The sequence below is a fragment of the Carcharhinus amblyrhynchos genome, chromosome 8 (assembly GCF_965287045.1).
Source record: "Carcharhinus amblyrhynchos chromosome 8, sCarAmb.v2.hapA, whole genome shotgun sequence".
Lineage (NCBI taxonomy): Eukaryota > Metazoa > Chordata > Chondrichthyes > Carcharhiniformes > Carcharhinidae > Carcharhinus > Carcharhinus amblyrhynchos.
Window position 1 is genome coordinate 44,105,139 of NC_137331.1, and position 17,976 is coordinate 44,123,114.

Here is a 17,976-nt window from a genome sequence, read left to right on the forward strand (position 1 = left end):
TGAGTGTGTTCCTCAGAGTAGTATCTAAACCCAAACACCTTCAGCTGCTTCATCAATGATCTTCTCTCCCAACATCGTGTTCAATTTCTCAGTTAATGAAGCAGCAAATGACCGAAGCAACAAGGCCTGGACAGGAAACAGGCTTTGGGCTGAAAAGGAGTAAGTAATCTTTGTAGCCCGACTGCCAGGCGATGATCAACTGCAACAGGAGTGAATCTAACCAACCATACTTGACACTCAACAGCATTACTACGGCCAAAGACCACACCATCAGCATCCTACAGATCACCAGTGACCAGGTTCATACATGTCATGGCTAGAAGGGTTTTGAAATTCATTCTTGGGATTTGGACATCACTAACAAGTCTGACATTTATTACCCATCACTAGTTGCCTGAAGAAGTGCTTGAAGTCTTGAATTGTTGCAGTACCAAAGGTGCTCCCACAGAACTGTCCAGCAGAAGCAAAGACAATTTTGGTAAAGGGAAGGAAGCAGGAATATATCTCCAATCCAGAATGCTGAGAGATTCTGGGGTCGTGACATTCACAAGTTCTTGTTGTCTTTGTCTTTCAAGCTGGTGCAGGCTGCAGGTTTGGGAGGTGTAACTGAAAGAGCCTTTGTCAGTTGCTACAGTGCAGTATTCATCACCATCCAGTGCCTCTGACTGACAAGTTTCAATGAACACCACCCTCCTGGCCTACACCATCCTCAGCTGAGTAACTGGCCAACAGCTATGTATACCAGTGGCAGCTAAATGTCAGCGTGACTTCAGAAAAAGGGACTCACCAGGTGAAAAAATAGTTACTTAGGCAACCAAATGGAAACCACTCCCCAGCATGAACCAGCAGCTTCTGGAGAAAGGGTAAAAAGAACTGGATTGCCACAAGCACTAATTGCTTGATGTGCATTTCAAGGACTCTAAGTTTTACTGGTCTTAGGTTGTCAAACTGCTATTCTGTAACTGGCATTACAGGAAAGTGTCAAGATATCTCTCTGTAGATCAGGAGATGAAAACTCAAGGATTGACAAGATACTGCCATTACTTAACATAGAAAATTTTTCAGTCTGACCTTCAGACACAATAAATTTTACCAGAAAGAAAGTATAGCTGCTAATACAACCTTTCCTGTTAGTGCAACTCAGGAACAAAGGATGAATTGAGTCAATTTTCTTGCAAGCTAAGAAAGTTCCTCTCCTACACCGTTTTATTCCAACGTTGTACGTTTTTCTCCTGAATATATCTGCAGAATAATTGTTTTTATAGTTTTCTCCTTCAGATTTGTGAATGCAATACTTACTGTACTTTGTCCATTCTAACAATCAAAGAACTTGCTGCTGCACAGAACAGGCTAATGTTCGTGACAATCTCCCTCAGCTCAGCAAAGCAGCTGCCCTTTGTTATTCTCTGCTGAATCTGTCTCTTATCCTTACCTAAGGAAAACACGACAAGTCTTTCTCAAGGCATCGTGGACAGTAAGCAAATACCACCATGCACTCAGAACTATCAGCTTGGCAATAATCAGAGCTCTTTCCTTTATAGCTAAGTTCTGCTCACTTAGAATCATAGAGCAATATAGTACAGACGGTGGCTATTTGGCCCATCAGGTGTGTACTGGTTATTTCAAAGAACAATCCAATTCGTCCCATTCTCTTGCTCTTTTCCTGTCATTCTGAAATTTTGCTTCAACTATTTATCCAATTTCCTTTTGAAGGCTATTACTGGATTTATCACCACCACCTTATGAGGCAGTATATTCCAAATCCTAACCACCCATCATGTAAAAACATATTCTTTGTGTTGTGTTTGATTCTCAACAAATCCATTCTTCCCTTCCTAAGCAAGTACTAGAAGTCTGTTCTGAGAATGCCAAGATTCTTTAGAGGAAAATCATATGATGTGGATCAGTAGCAGAAATAATTACAACTGCATCTGAAGTTATTGGCTTTAGCACATATTCTCCAAAACTTCAATTTCTTTTTAGGGTCTGGCATTGATGTATGGCTGCCTTCAAACCAACCATTAGTGGTTTCTCCTGCAGCTCGGTCTCACAGTTTAAGCACTAATAACTATTTCTCTAACATCTTTTTTGAAATGCCATGGTAACCTAGAATACCAATGGACGTTGGCTTATTTCTTAATCACAGGATACAATAATCATTGTGCAGGTAAAGGGCCAAGAGAGAGGGAAAAGAACAAGAGCAAATTAACACAGAATACTTTTAGAAATCTGTTTTTCTTCCCAAGCTTCTTTTGCACCCTCCAAAAATCTTTCATGAGGTGGCAATTTTTAAAATCATTTTTGGGATGTGTCATTGTTGGCAAAACAGCATTTATTATCCATCCTTAATTGTTGTTGAGAAGGTGGTGGCAAGCTGCTCTTCTTGAGCTGCTGAATCAATGTGGTGTAGGTACAGCCAGAGTGCTGCTAGGAAGGAACTTCCAGGATTTTGACCCAGTAACAACAAAGCAAGAATGACAGAGTTCCAAATCAGAATGGTGCGTATCCTGGAGGGGAACTTGCAAAGGATGACTTTTCCATGTACCTGTTGGCTTTGTCCATCTTGATGGTAAAGGTTGAAGGTTTTGAGATACTGTCCAAAAAGCCCAGGCAAGTTACCACTCTGTACCTTGCAGGTATTACACACTGCAGCCACTAGGCTAAATCTTATCAAAAATGGCAGTACTGTTTCCAGCAAGAAAACTGACATGTTTCTCTCTAGTGTGTGTTCCTGGTGGAGGGAGGGGATAGTCAAGGTGGTAGATAGTGTTGCAATCAAGCAGATAATTGAGATAATGCTGTAGTTGAAACTTCCTAGAGTTTAATGAAATTTGGAACTGGACATAAATATCTATAAAACTGTTTAGGAAACAAAAAACTGACACGGAGCAAGAAATATTTTATGGCACATTGTCTAGAATATAGAAGGGTGATAGTCATAGAGGTATACAGCACAGAAAAAGGCCATTTGGCCCATCATATTCATCCTGCTCAAAGACTCACCACTATTCTAATCCATTTTCCAGCAGTTAGAACATAGAACATTACAGCGCAGAACAGGCCCTTCGGCCCACGATGTTGCACCGACCAATTAAAAAGCAATGACCCTCTAACCTAAACCAATCCCTTTCCATCCATAAACCTATCCACGGATCTCTTAAACGCCCCCAAACTAGGTGCATTTACAACTGCAGCAGGCAGGGCATTCCAATCCCTCACCACCCTCTGGGTAAAGAACCTACCTCTGACATCCGTCCTATAACTACCACCCCTTAATTTAAAGCTATGCCCCCTCGTGCTAGCTTTCTCCATCCGAGGAGCAGTTGGCAGTATGGGCAGTTGGCCCATAGCCTTGTATGCCTTGGCATTGCAAGTGCATATCTAAATTCTGCTTAAATGTTATGAGGGGCTCTCACTCTCTCCACCATTTTCAGATAGAGAGTTCCAGGCTCCCATAAGTCTGATGAAATGATAGAAAGAAAAAAAATGGAACAGAGTTGATGCACTGTGCTTCAATACGCAAAGGGAATAAGTGTTAATTGTCTAATTTTGAAAGGCTTATAAGCTTGTTGAAAGGGCTAGATTTTTAATCAAAAGAGAAGGACAATGTGTTTTTTTTAAAAATGCCCTGGTAGGACCCTATTTCTTCCTTCACGCTGGCCATACACTTGCTGCAACAAGCCAGGTGGGGACCTGCTGTCACTGCTCCAGTGGCATTTGGATGAGTGCAGGAAATCACAGAGCAATCTGGCAGCAATTCTCCATTTGATTTTGATCCCATTCCATCTGCTGTAAAGCACCTAGGACCATACTCAATATTTTTTAAATAACAGAACAGCTCAGATCAACAAGTCAGTGAAATGAAAACCACTGTAAAAAGTTATAAAATTTCAATCAATTCTAACCACATATCAATAATATTACAGCTGCGTTCGGTGAACACGGAGTTAATTTTCAATAGGCAAGATAGTCAAAGCACTGACAGATGGCACATGAAGGTTAACACTGCCAAAGTGGGGCAAACTGAATTACCCATGTGCACAAGTCAAACCACAACAGGATACAGTTTTAAATAATCTTTCTGAACTGGATAATTGAGAAAAGAGCACAGAATTTGATGTTCAACTGTTAATGTGGAAAGCCAGCAGAAGCATCCCTGCATCTTTTTAAATTCAGTTTTGCAACGTTAAATGGCTTGTACGCGGACATTTTACCAGTCTATAATTTATCTTCCAGAGATGTACTTTGCACAAACTACAGTATTTGTCATTCAGTACCCCATGTCCTATGGTTCAGCTAAAATTGCAAATCCAAGAGTACAATCATATCCTGCTGATACAAAGAGTTTGAAATTTAGTCTCAAGTTCTTTTTCAACACACAAAAGAATACATCATTCTGCTGTCAATGCCACCTGTTATCTTGCAGTACGCATGCTTCATGCCGAAATCAGTGTAGGAAAACTACAGTGGCAGTCCGGGAAACAGAATAGCCATCAGTAATGATTTGAGGAAACAAAACAAAGTGAGCTGTTGGTGCCAGTTTGTTGATTACAGCCAATGCATTCAAGGGTCAGCACTGCTACTGGATAAAGCACATGTGCTTGTAAAGCACATAATCACCATGCATTGTGAAGACAAGCTTAAGTGTGCAACATGGAGAATTACAATATATCAGGAGCAAGGTGAAAGGCTGCTGTCACCCACTACAGTTTGTTCCTCATTGGAATACAGTCCCAGATGTGCCTGAACTTCAGATTCTTCCTATGCGAGCTTAGACAATGAGCTGGTGCTCTGAAGTGTGAAATTCTAAATCTGATGTTTTGTGCCCAGGCACATACATCTCTGGTATTTCATAAAAATATGATTCCTCCCAACAACATGACTTTATACTTCCCACAGCCTTCAGAGTCATGACAAACAGAAAGATGCAATACAATTCATTGCCAGGAATATGTCTTTGCAAAGAAACTAATTTCATGCAACAGAAATCCATCGTGAGGTTTTACTGCAAAAATGCTTTCTCGAGTCAGACTCAGTAAATATTTCTTACTGAACTGCTCACTGAACCAATCCTGATCACGCAATCTCTGTTGAGGAGAACTCTCTGGTGGTCCCATTAGCCACAGTTTGTTTGATTCGCACTGACAAGTGCCTGCAACAATTAAAAGCCGAAGGGGATCTGAGCGCCTTTAAAAACTTTTATAAAAATGTAATTTGAAAACAAGAAATAATCATAAAATCATAAACATAATGAATGTAAGATAAGCACTAATAAATTTAATAAGGAATTCAGGATAAAGTTATTTACATAGGGGGCGGGGAGGGAGGGCGCAGAACCTGCTCCCCACGGGGAGGACGCAGAACTCGCTCCCCACAGGGAGTTGTTTGAGGTGAATGTTATTCTTTTACATTTATTCTTTCATAGGAGGTGGGTGTTGTTGACTAAGCCAGCATTTGGTATCCATCCCTAATTTTCCCTTGTGGTGTTAGCGAATCACCTTCTTGAACCACTGCAGTCTGTCCAGTTGGAGCTTTCTAGAGTGGCTTGATACAACTACATGGTTTGCTAGGTCATTTCAGAAGGGCAGTTAACAGTCAACTAAATTGCTGTAGGTCTGAAGTCACATGTAGTTCAGGCCAGGTAAGCAGATTTCCTTTATCTTTTCATTCCAAATTTGTGAATTCAAATTCCACCAGTGGCATGGTGTGAGTTTACCCTGTACCCAGAGCATAAGCCTGGGCCTTGGGATTACTAGTCCAATGACATGACCACTCTGCACCAAACAGCATAGATACATGTAAGGGGAAGCTAGATAAACACGTGAGGGAGAATGGAATGGAATCATGTAGTGTTTTGACAGGAAGGGGAGAGGTGAGAGGAGGCTCACAGAGCATAAACAAGAACATAGACTAGTTGGACCAAATGGCCTGGTTCCATGTTGGAATATCTATGCAATTCCATGTTATAGCCAGAAATGGAGAAAATAATCAAGAACAGGGAACGAGCACACTGCAAGTTAATCAGATCAGTAAAATGAAAAGACAAGAAACATTAACAGTCTGCCTCATCTCTTTACAAACACTGACTGGCCTGTTGCCCATTTCCAGCATTTTTCCTTTTCATTTCTTTCTGGAAAAAAATGCACTCTGCTGAAAACAGTAAAGAGGAAAATAAATGGTGTCACTGGCACCAGATCTGACCTTCCGTCTGGCTGGTAGCTATCTTCTTCATCTTCTGCTCCTCCACAGGTTTCCCATCAATCTGCACAAACCTGAAAGGTTTGTCGGAAGCTATAATCAGGCTGGTGCCATCCTGTTCTACAGCCGCATAGTGCGGAGCTAGTTTCCCATGCAGAATTCGGTGTCTTGAAACTTCAAATCTGCTGTTCTCTGCAAACACACAAGAGAAGAAATTTATTCCCTGCTTTTTACAGGATACAAGTGGGACATTCCATAGTCCCCCATAAACCCAAAGACATTCCCTCACTTTCTCTCCTCCGCTCAGTAATTCAGATAAGTGTTTGCTACTGCAGGCACCCACCGGCCTCCAGCCTAAAGGACCACTCTTCAATGGTGATTCCAGGAAAGTAGCACCAGCAAGTTAATGGGAGTGCCTCACAAACTCCAGTCTTATCCACTGACTTGTGTTCAGGGGTCACTTTACTTCAATTGGAAGAGGGAAGCCTCACTGTTCATTCCTTCACCCATCCTGGGAGACAGGAACAAAGTGTTGCAACTTGGTGGATGCCCAGATTTTGATACTAGCTACTGCCACAAGCCAGAGGACATTCTAATTAGTTTGGTTAAGCCATTCCACCATGTGGGCCAGTTACTGGCTCAGCTTTCGAGAATGTTTTCCTCAAAATGTACTATCCTGGCCATTTCAAGAGTATTTATCACTCAACATGGGCCACTTTATAACATTGCTTGATTAAAGCACAGAAACACTAGACCATCTGTCATTCAGATTTAAATGTCTGACAGCAAGACTTACTGGAAGTGTTCAGGTGTTCAACAGTTATATTAGAGCAAACAGAACTCAGCAGGATGCCATGCATGTATTACCCTGAAGTTACTGCAGTAAGAGCAAAATGAATTACAAACATTGGCATGAAAAAATTATTTATTTTGCCTTAATTTCTTACCTCCCCCCACAGCATCCTTTCGCCACTCCCAAACAACTTATACCTACGTCCACCTACATAATATTGTCAATCTGCTTCCATACACCTGCTGCTAAAACTCAAAACTATTTTTATTATCTCCAGATGCAACTATTGCAATGTGCTCCTGACTGGCTTCCCCTCTTTCACCTCCTATAAACTTCAGCCAATCCCCAACTCAGGGACTCATATATTAACTTGCACCAAGTCCCACCCATCCATTATCCCCATGCTCACTGATCTAAAGAACATAAAACAAGAACCCAAAAGTTAGGAGACAGAGTAGGCCACTCAGCCCCTCGAGTCTCCTCTACCTTTCTATAAGATCGTGGCTGATCTGATTGTGGCCTCAACTCCTCCTTCCTGTCATAACTCTGGACTCTTGCGTTGATCAAAAATCTGTTCAACTCAGCCTCGGAAATACTCAATGACTCAGTCTCCACCCTCCGCTGAGGAAGGGAATTCAACAGACTAACAATGCTCAGGAAAAGAATTCTCCTCACCGCCGTCTTAGACAATTTTTAAACTCGGCTAGACTCCTTTGCATTAGTTTCTATTCTAACAGAGCCTTGGTTCTGAAACATCATCGTTATATTCAAAGCTCTCCACTGTCTTAGCCCCTTGCTCTTCCCTTGCCCCTCACTCCTCCCTATCTCTGAAATCTTGCCCAGACCTACAACCCTAAAAAATTCTTGTCTCCTTTTAAGGGGCCTCTTCAATATTCCATAGTCCTTTTACCTCACAAATACAGTTCTATTTGTCATGAATTTACATGAAAGTTCAAATAATAAGATTGCATTACTGTTACAGCACCAGCCACTATTCCAGCAATAACGTCTCAATACTCTGCTGCACACAAAATTCTCAGACACAGGTTTCAGACTATTCACTGGTGAATTTGCTGCAATACATCACAAAAGGTATTTATATTAAATTCTTAATTTTTCTTAATCTTAATTTTTAAGTTACTTTATTTAAATTGTCTGCTAACTTAAATTGGAATCAATCATTCAATAATGCCATTCATTGAAAGTCCATCGCTTAATTCACAACTCCTAATTTAAATTAGATGGCTTGGTGGCACAGTGATTAGCACAGCTGCCTCACAGCACCAAAGACCTGGGTTCAATTCCGGCCTCGAATGACTGTCTTGTGTTGAGTTTGCACATTCTCCCCATGTCTGCATGGGTTTTCTCTGGATGCTCCAGTTTCCTCCCACGCTCCAAAGATGTGAAGGATAGGTGGATTGGCCATGCTGAATTGCCCCTTAGTGTCAGGGGGATTGGCGGGGAAAATACGTAGGGTTACAGGGATAGGACCTGGGTGGGATTGTCAGTGTAGACTCGATGGGCCAAATCACCACCTCCTGCACTGTAGGGATTCTGATACTAAATTATTGAGCAATTTCAAATTCCTATCACAAATGAACACTGGTGAGTAAAATCCACTGCTCAGTCAAGCGCTTGATCAACATCAGGTGCTGAGGTAAGACAGTCCTCCCCACTGCAGTGGAGACAAAGCAGTATCAGAACATACAAGGAATAAACAGCCTTGGTCATTCAGGGAACAATAAAAATGCAAATGCTTGAAGTACATCTTGGAAAATAAAGCAAGTTGTGCTACAGAAATTTAACATCTGTCCCAGTAAACCTTTTTACTTTTTCCCCGTAGAGATTTGGTGAGTTGCTGCATTCAAATTCTTCAGGGCATACTGCTGGCTAACATGAAATTTTTTGAAGCATGAAAATTACTTTGAATTAACAGGAGTAGACGGTATATTGCTGCATAATTTCCTATAAACCACCTGCAAATTGTTTCTTGACCTTGTACAATTGTTGATGCATTGGCTTGAATGTCATCCAGAACATTGATACTTAACATCTGTATCAACAGATGCTGATAGCATATAAACATCTGAAAACAGAATAAATCCAACCCATAAAATCTCGATGTTTAAAAAGAAAAAGTATCCTGGAGTCATTCCAAGATACTGATCTAATCACAGGATTTAGATGACTGCGGTAAGCTACTCATGTTCTGTCTTGGAGCTTAACATGTTTGCATACTAGCAGCAGACTCAAATCAATTGCAGATATCTATGAATCTAAACAAATCCTATTACGAATCATAAAATAATGATATCAAACACAACCAACAATAAATAGCAAGAAGCAGAAATTTCAATTTCTAAAACTCAGTACAAACTATGTATGGAGATATGAATAAATAATGTATATATCATCATAAGTGTATCATTTGATCCTTGGCTGCTTTGCTAGAAACAACATTAGACCAGCTATTTATTCACACCAGTGCCAAAGGGCTTTGAGATGAGAATTCATAATACTATAGCTTTGCCTCATGGATTTTCCGTATGTCTGGAATGGAGAGACATCAATTGCTCTTAATTTGCATTCAGCAACATCTACCAGGATGACTTCTTGCCACAATCATTGTCAGTATCATATCTCACCGCTGTTTACACTGGTGATGGTCAGCCAATCTACGGCTGAATGGAAACCGCTTCCTCGGACATTTGATTCATCTTGCTCGGTCTTAAGTAAAACAACATCTATTGAGTGAGCACCTGCTTTCATATAAGAGTGGCTATGGACTATCACAAAAGGCTCCCCGAATTCTTGCTGGAACATTACCTGTAAGGAAGTGGTCAGAAAATCAGAACGTTAGATTTACTCATTCTCAAGCACTAATATTTGAATCACCAAGCATATGAAAATACTAACCGGGAGTTCAAAACTTACCTAGCTCATGACAGTTTTTATAGCTTAAAAAAAAAACTTTTCTACATTCCACCATTAAGATACTAATAATTGCATGAATGTAGAATTCACGCAGGTTTTTCTGCACCTTTTGATCATTTTGTATTGATTGGACATTTTAACCGCAAAGTAATATAATTCACAAATAAGTCAGTGACTTGTACTGTGGAAATCCCAAAAGTTAATGCCTTTATAGGTCTTTCAGGCACTGATCCCTGACTCATTGGAAAGGCTAAAACACGCAAACATAGTGCCCCGAGAAACACATTTCCGCTAAAACAAATCTTCGGTGGCGGGTAGAACTAGTTTTAATTCTTTTAATTTTTCCTGGTTAAGTATTCTGATAAGAAAGTCAGAACGATCCAAAGTCTCTGATGTAATTTGGAGTATCAGGTACTTCCCAGTGCAGGGAAACTGCCCAGCAGAAATCTGAACTTCCCATCAATTCCAGTCCTTGTGGGGGGACTTCCAGGAGTCCTCCATCTATCTTCTCAGATACCCCTAGGAAAGGAAGTTCTGGGCCATTAGTCTTTAAAATTATGAAGGGTTCCATTTGTGAAGCAACTTTAAACATAAAGATAATCACTAACAAATTTGTAAATGTCTTTACCCAAGGAGTGTTTAGAATGTGGAACTTGTCACCACATGGTTATTGAGGTGCATGGTTAACATGCATTCATAGATAAGCTGCAGGAAGGAGAAAGGATTAGTAAAATACACTAATCGGCTGAGAATAAAGAAGGATGAGAAAGATTTGTTAACACCAGCATGGGCCAGAGGTTAAAGCAAATTATGGAATGTGAAACAAAACAGAAAAATGCTGGAAAATCTCAGCAAGCCTGACAGCATCTATGGAGAGAGAATAGAGTTGATGCTTCAAGTTTGGGTGACTCTTTGTCAGAGCTGAAGAAAACTAGAAATGTTGTACATTCTATATAATTTTATTCATGAGGGGTTAGGAAATCATCTTTACTGTATGACATGCTTTTCCACAGAGACTAATTGAGGTAAAGTTCATGGTATGTTTCAACGGAAGAGGATTAAAGGAATGCGAGGAAGACACCGGGTCTTGTTTTGTGTTGTTCTTGCAAAGATCTGCCACTGAAGGTTGGGTCTGTCAAGAAAGCTTTTGAATTTGACAGGCTTTGTGCAGGTTAAAAAAAAATTATAAAGCTGGACATTTCCCCCACACACCCCCAGGGGAAAAAAATTAGGCATGGATGGGGCACTGAGGAATTTTCTACCATGGATAGAAAGGGTAGTGAAACAATGATATTCATACAGGGTAGCTGAAATATCTGTCTACAAGTTGCTAGAACACTGGTTTGTACCATTGCTCATCAATGAGTTGTTCCCTAAGGTGTTGCAAATATAACAGAATATTGTGTTTGACAAAACAATGGAGACATATAATCCCACCATCACTGTGCACATCCAGTTGCACTAAAATCTGTCAGATACACTGGAGAAATGGTGCAAATGATGTTTCAACTGATCCTCTGTTCTAGTTACAATGAAAGATCAGGGGAATAACCACTGAGTTTCTAATTTGTGGGATTTGAAGGTTGTCTCCACTATAATTTTTTGTTTGAACAAATTCAAGGCATACAGCATTTTGTAAAAAGGCCAAATTGACTTTTTCACAAACCGTATAAAGATGTTTATCATCTTTTCTTCTCTCCTCTCTCTCTCAAACTTGCAAGAGATTATGTTCCCTCTAAAACAAAACCTAAAGTATAATGTAAAATAATGGAGGTTTACAAATATTCAGAACTCACTTGCTTAAATAAATTTAACTCACCTCCCACTTCTCAATGTTATTTGCTCCACGTTTGCTTGTTTGGAGGAGATACAGCTTTCCTGTCCCATCTGACAAGGCTGCCCATGTAGGGGATGTAAAATGCATAGAAGCACAGACCAAGGTATCACAAGATTTAATCTCTGGTGATAGCCGGAACACCTCCCTGGGTTTGCTTATTGCAGTATCCTGTGAATACAAGTGTGCTTTTTTTTAAATTAACAGATCAATGATTTTGTTGACCAAAAATTAACATTTTTTTAAAAAGGCCACATATAAGTTCCTGTGTCCTTAAGCAGGCATTATGATGAGTCACTGAAAGATAAACTACTGTGTAACAACTACATTTTAGCAACTGAACAATGCAATTGGCAAGGATCACATAGGAATTGCTGAAAAATGGAAACCAAGGTCCACCAATATTGCCTTTCACCGTCCTGACCATCACAGCATGATAATAGAGTTATTGACCAGTGATCAATCTCTGTCAATGACTTTACAATAGACTTAGATCTTGAGCTAAGAAAATCCCCAGTTATGGAGACTTCTTACAAGTTACAATTTGACATATTTAGCAGAATTAAATTGCAAACTCAAACAATAAAATCAGAAAATGCTGGAGAAACTCACTAGGTCTGACAGTGTCTGTGGAGAGAGAATAGAGCCAAGGTTTTGAGTCAGGATGGTCCTTCGTCTGAGCTGCAAACTCTCCTGAATTATCCTGGAGTCTTTATATGTTAAAGATTAATCCCCCCACCACTCATGAAATAAAATGTACAAGGGACTTGTATTCTTATTTCCTAAATAAACAGTTCCAACATGCGCAGGGTGGAAAATAGCCCTGATGAATGAAACCACACAATTGATAAAGGTGATTCTGGAGTGGATAAGACAAAGTAAGTGCTATTCATGTCTGATTATCAGGCATCAGTGGTGGGAGTGTGTCTGATGAATGGTTGGGGATGTTAGGTCTTGCAAGGAAGCCTCCCAGTATATGGACCAATCGGGTCTAGCAATGACAACTAGAGTGCAAATGACTTTGCATGAGAAAATGGAGGTCTGTGTATATGCTGCTTACATAGATACCGACAAGTTGCTCGCAGAAGCCTTGGGCAAGTGGCTCATTCACTGTTCTGGTTTATTCATTTGTGGGACATGAGCACTGCTGGCTGGCAAGCATTGATCACTAGGCTTGCAAAATCTCACTAACTGTCCTGTCTGGAGACAATACACATCTCTTTAACCTGTGCTTAACGCTCTCTCCACTCACATTGTCTGTATCTTTAAGACTTGATTACCTGTAAAGATTCGCATTCTAAGCGTTATTTTGTAAATTGAGTGTGTGTCTTTATATGCCCTGTTTGTGAACAGAACTCTCGTTTACCTGACAAAGGAGCAGCACTCCGAAAGCTAGCAGATTTTGCTACCAAATAAACCTGTTGGACTTTAACCTAGTGTTGGGAGACTTATTACAGCATTTATTGCCCATCCCCAGTTGCCCTTAGGTTCAAGTACACAGGGCTCTTCCACTCTCCTCTTTAGTGGACAATTGAATTGCATATTCCCCACTGGCACCATTATACTGAAAAGTAACAGTATTGTTTCTCAGCACTGCCTTTAGAACAACTGCAAAACCTCCAGCTAAAGATCTCCAAGTCCAACTCAGCTGATCGATTCAACAGATCCTTGTAGCAGCATCCTTAGGTCTGAAAGCAGTTCCACCTCTGGGCTTTAGGTTACTCACACTTTGATTCTAGTTACCAGTTTGCTGTTGCCAGAACAGAAATGCACCAAAATATCTCAAGCAAAACAAATTGAGTTGCTACCTGCTACTCGAGGGAAAAGAAATCAATAGAGGCAGTACAGCATTGCCAAATTCCTCAAGGGAATCGGATGAAAGAACAAGCAGTGAGCAAAAGAACTTATGAAAGAATAAATATTCATAAGGTTACTGAAATTAAAAAAATCAGAAACAGCTGCACTGGCTGTGTATGTCATTTACAGTAATTCATAGAACAGAGTAAATACATGAACAAGCAATACTCCATCCAGCCATGATGCACTGGTTTGAACAGGACAATGAAAGTCCACTCAATCTCAGACATTAGCCAGGATTTTCTGGCCACTGATGAAGAAACGGTGTTTGTTGGTCCCTTTGCTGACAAGCACCCACAGCTTTTGCAGCTTCCAAACAGTGATCTGCTCTGATTCAGGTTATGATCTGACAGGGCATCCTTGCTACAAAACTTAACCTACATTAATCTTCAGTATGCACATTAGGGATTTCAAGTCCTGATCAACCTTGCATCTCCTGTGCAAACACAGGTTGGGGGCAGACTGCACATGTGGAAATTGGCACTTTCACATTTTTTGGGTTGAGGACCGTTCCAGTGCATGCGCAGAAGAAGGGTGCCAAAACCAAGGTCTGGTGACCGGGTGCGGAACGCCATAGACAGACAGTATCCCAGGAGAGGAACGAGGCAGGAGAAGACAGAGGTGGTCCCAAGAAGTGTCTTAGAGAGAGAGAGATAAGGAAGAGGGAACAGGGAGAGGTCCAAAGGAGAGTTCCAGGTGTAGGGCAAAGACAGAGGAACAGAGTCAGGTCCCAATTAAGTTAAGGATAAAAGGGGCCAAGACTCCAATTAGAGAAAAGGACAGCAGGGAGCAGACTTTGAAGAGAACTGGACTCAGGAGAAGTCCCAAAGATCCAAGAAAGCAGCTAAAGGTTGGTGACTCGGTGCTGTGGGCCATTTGGAGCAGTGGGGGAAATCTCAGAAAGCAAAACTGAAACTTTGCTAGGTGGACTGGCATTGAAGCCACCCAAGTTAAAACAACATTTGGAGAAAATGCCAAAGGTAAGAACTTCAACGGTGAAGACTGGAATCACTGGTGAGAGAGGCAGAATTTCAGTAAAACCGGTCAATTCACAATGTTACTATCATCTGGGTTTGTTATCGAGAAATCCAAGGTATGTTCTGGTCACATTTGGAATTTATTATGTAGTGTGGTGTGTTTGACCACCAGTGACTTGTTAATTCATATGTATCTCATAATATCCCTAACTGTCAGAATATCAGATAGATAATGTAAATTGTTTCATCTTTCTGACCTTGTATTGTTATGCACATTTTTCTCTGTTCAATACATGTGGAATCATGTGGCTTTATTCACTGAGTGAGTGTCCTAAATCTTAAACTTTGTCTACTTTAAACAAAACCTTATTGGCCCCCTAACCAGGTCTTAGCAGCAACTTGTGGGTCCAGTCTAAGATCATAACATCCTCCACAAGGAACAGGGCAAATATCAGCATGTTAAATTCTCACTGAGACATGTAGAATCAAAACCAGAAAGTATAAAACAGACAATATAAATTAGCTTTAAATCACATGCAGAAAACGAGATAAAGATTGGGAAAGACAGGTTCAGAGAGACAGGGAGAGAACAGACTGCAATCACTAATTTCCTGAAAGAATGAGGCCCCACAATTGTAAAGTTAAAATTTTAGGGCCAGGGAGACTGCTTAGCAGCAAATAAGGCTCAGGCTCTTTAAATGTTCACTTAATCCTGAAGACACCTGCCCTATTCTTTCTGGTGTCTTTAGTAGCTAATTAGCAGGCAAAAACTACAACTGAAGACAATTTCATTGATTTAATTGCTGTAAGGTCCAGTTATAAGGCAGTCTAAGTAGCAGCATGATTACTCAGACAGTAAATATCATTTTTCTGCATTTAACTCTGCATGCGCAGGCTCTGAAAGTTGCAGTCTGGATTATCTACTGACAAGCAAATGAGCATCACTGTTATTCTTAAAGCAAAATCTTGTCATTATCTCTCAGCCACTCCACTCAATTCCCTTTCTCTCACAAATTTACTCTTTCTTGCTAAAGCATTCTCAACGTCTGTCTTTTTTTTCATGATGATGACATATCTTCTCCTTTCAGTCAGCTCCTCTTTGATCCTTCTCCACATAAGAAGAAGCAAAGTACAGAGTATTGCTCGCAATACTTTGTGACCCCTACCTTCAAACAGTGAAAGCAGTTTTTGCTCTTTAAAGTCTACAGTTTTTCTCTGGTATCAAAGGTAAAAGTGACATTGAACACAAAACCACTTCCAGATATCTGGCTGGAAATAATCTTCTCTCACTTTCCTTCTCAATATTTATTAAAACAGCCAATGGAAATATGTTGGGATTCTATACACTAAAATAAATTCACCCCACATGAGACAATCACAGAAAGACGCTTATAGTCAAATAAAAAAGTGTCAACTTGGAGGGACAGATGCCATTATTTTAATGACAACTGCCTTACTCAATAACTTATTCTGTGGTGAACCACTCTCTATAACACATCCTTAAAATAAACAGCTTTCATCCGCCATTAGAAATCAGTGAAAGTATTGAGTAGCGTATATTGTAGTAACAGCCAGTGATCTCATGCTTCAGTGCTCCGCATATGCTAAAGCATGTGGGAAATGTCAAAGCAGATATTAGAGGAGAAATAATTATTGCAACAAGCAAGAAAAATCAAAACAGCATAAAACAGCACTGAAACGTTTTGCAATTGCATGCATTGACAACTACACTATAAGAGAATGCACATCAAATTTACTGAAAACTATTTAAAGATTTAGTTATGTTTTCATCACCTAATACTGATTCTGAAACAAGACTTTGTAGCGCAACTTCAATCAGCAAGAAAATTTTAGAAGAAAACATGAAAAATCAATTGCCATTTTGTAGTAACAAAGATTGCGACTTCAGTAAAATTGGCATCAGTAAAACATCCCATCAGTGGGTGTGACGACACATCAGCTTCACTGGGATTCCTGTTTATACGCTGACTTTAACTTGTAAAATGTCCCAGGTGCCTTACAGAAGCATTATTAAGCAAAAATAGACACTGAAGCACAAAAGAAAATATTAGAACCGGTGGCCAAAAACTTGTCCAAAGAAGTAGGTTTTGAGGAAAATCTTAAATTGGAAACGAGGCACAGGGACACAAGCAGAGTTTCAGAGATAGGCTCCTCAGTAGCTAACAGCCTTCAGTGCTGAGTGACTAAAATTGGGGTTGCTCAAGAGGCTTGAACTGCAGGAACACAGTACGCAGAGTGGACAAGTGGGGGGAATTTTAAGGCTCAGATAGGGATGGATGAGATCATGAAACAATTTTAAAATAAAAACTGAAAACTTTGCTATCAGAAGCTCATAAATGATTGCCTTTCCATGTGCTATCTGGCTCAACATTTCGCATTTTAATCTTCATTTTAAGAATCCTGCAATTACTTGTTCATCTGCAGTCGTATAAATTAATCTCAATAGATTCTGCAATTCCTTTTTTTGAACCTTCAGGAAAAGGAAAGGAACTGAAAAGAATTCTAGGCAAATGAAAATTACTAAGCCTTTTCCCACAAATACAGGAGAATTAATCTGAATAGCTAACTCAATATTTTTCCCATCATCTAGGGAAGGACAGAATGGATGTAGATGAACAGAAATGGACTTAAGAGGAGAGTAGAGAAGGGAAAAGAGATCAGTCTCCAATTTTTAAAAGAAGGATCCTTGATGATAATCCAACAAAAGGCCTCCCAGTACATTTTGAGTGTGGAAAGTCTGCGCGTATAAAAGCAATTTCAAAGAAAAATTAACAGGGGCTGTTACGCTATAGATAATGGCCAGAATCTTTTGCTCCTCACCCAGGCAGATTTCTTTGGTGGGGTGGAGCATGAAATTGCAGAGGGATTTCCTCTGGGCTCCCACCCACCCCAATCTCACAGCCATTTTACACTGGAGCAGTCAGGCCTCAGATGGAAAGCACTCCCTTGCCCCAGTTGATGACCACATAAGGAGTGCTTCCTGCCCTGTCGCAATTTGGGTGGGTGGATTGAGATTCTGTGGTGGAAGACCAGAAATAACCCAAGTTAGATGTGGGATGGGACGCCGTCCATCAGGAGCCCTCTCCTCACTTAAGGTCTATCTCTGCTGCTGGCCACTCCACTGGGACCCCAAGCACCTCCCTCACGTTCCTCAGGCTTTGTGCTCTCCGCCCTGGGACCCCAACACTTAGCTTTCGTCCGCTTCCCAGACTTAGTTCATAAACTGGCAGTGAAGCACCGGAGCTGGCAAAGATGTGCTCCCCACTGACTCTTTGGATGGTGGGAGGCAAATCCCAATCTTCCAAATGCTTCTGGCCACTGCCTGTAGCTATGAAAGTGGTAAACCTTAGCAAAGATGGGCA

General features: G+C 40.6%; 1 protein-coding gene across 1 annotated transcript in view; it reads right to left on the minus strand.

Moving 5' to 3' along the window:
• nudcd1 (NudC domain containing 1) overlaps positions 1-17,976 on the minus strand; it is a 102,977-nt gene that overhangs the window by 50,543 nt on the left and 34,458 nt on the right. The window contains exons 3-5 of the mRNA XM_080193977.1: positions 11,745-11,930; positions 9,637-9,817; positions 6,202-6,390 (exon numbers count right to left, since the gene is read on the minus strand). Of these exons, the coding sequence (XP_080050103.1) occupies positions 6,202-6,390; positions 9,637-9,817; positions 11,745-11,930 (556 nt within the window). The remainder of the gene's footprint in view (positions 1-6,201; positions 6,391-9,636; positions 9,818-11,744; positions 11,931-17,976) is intronic.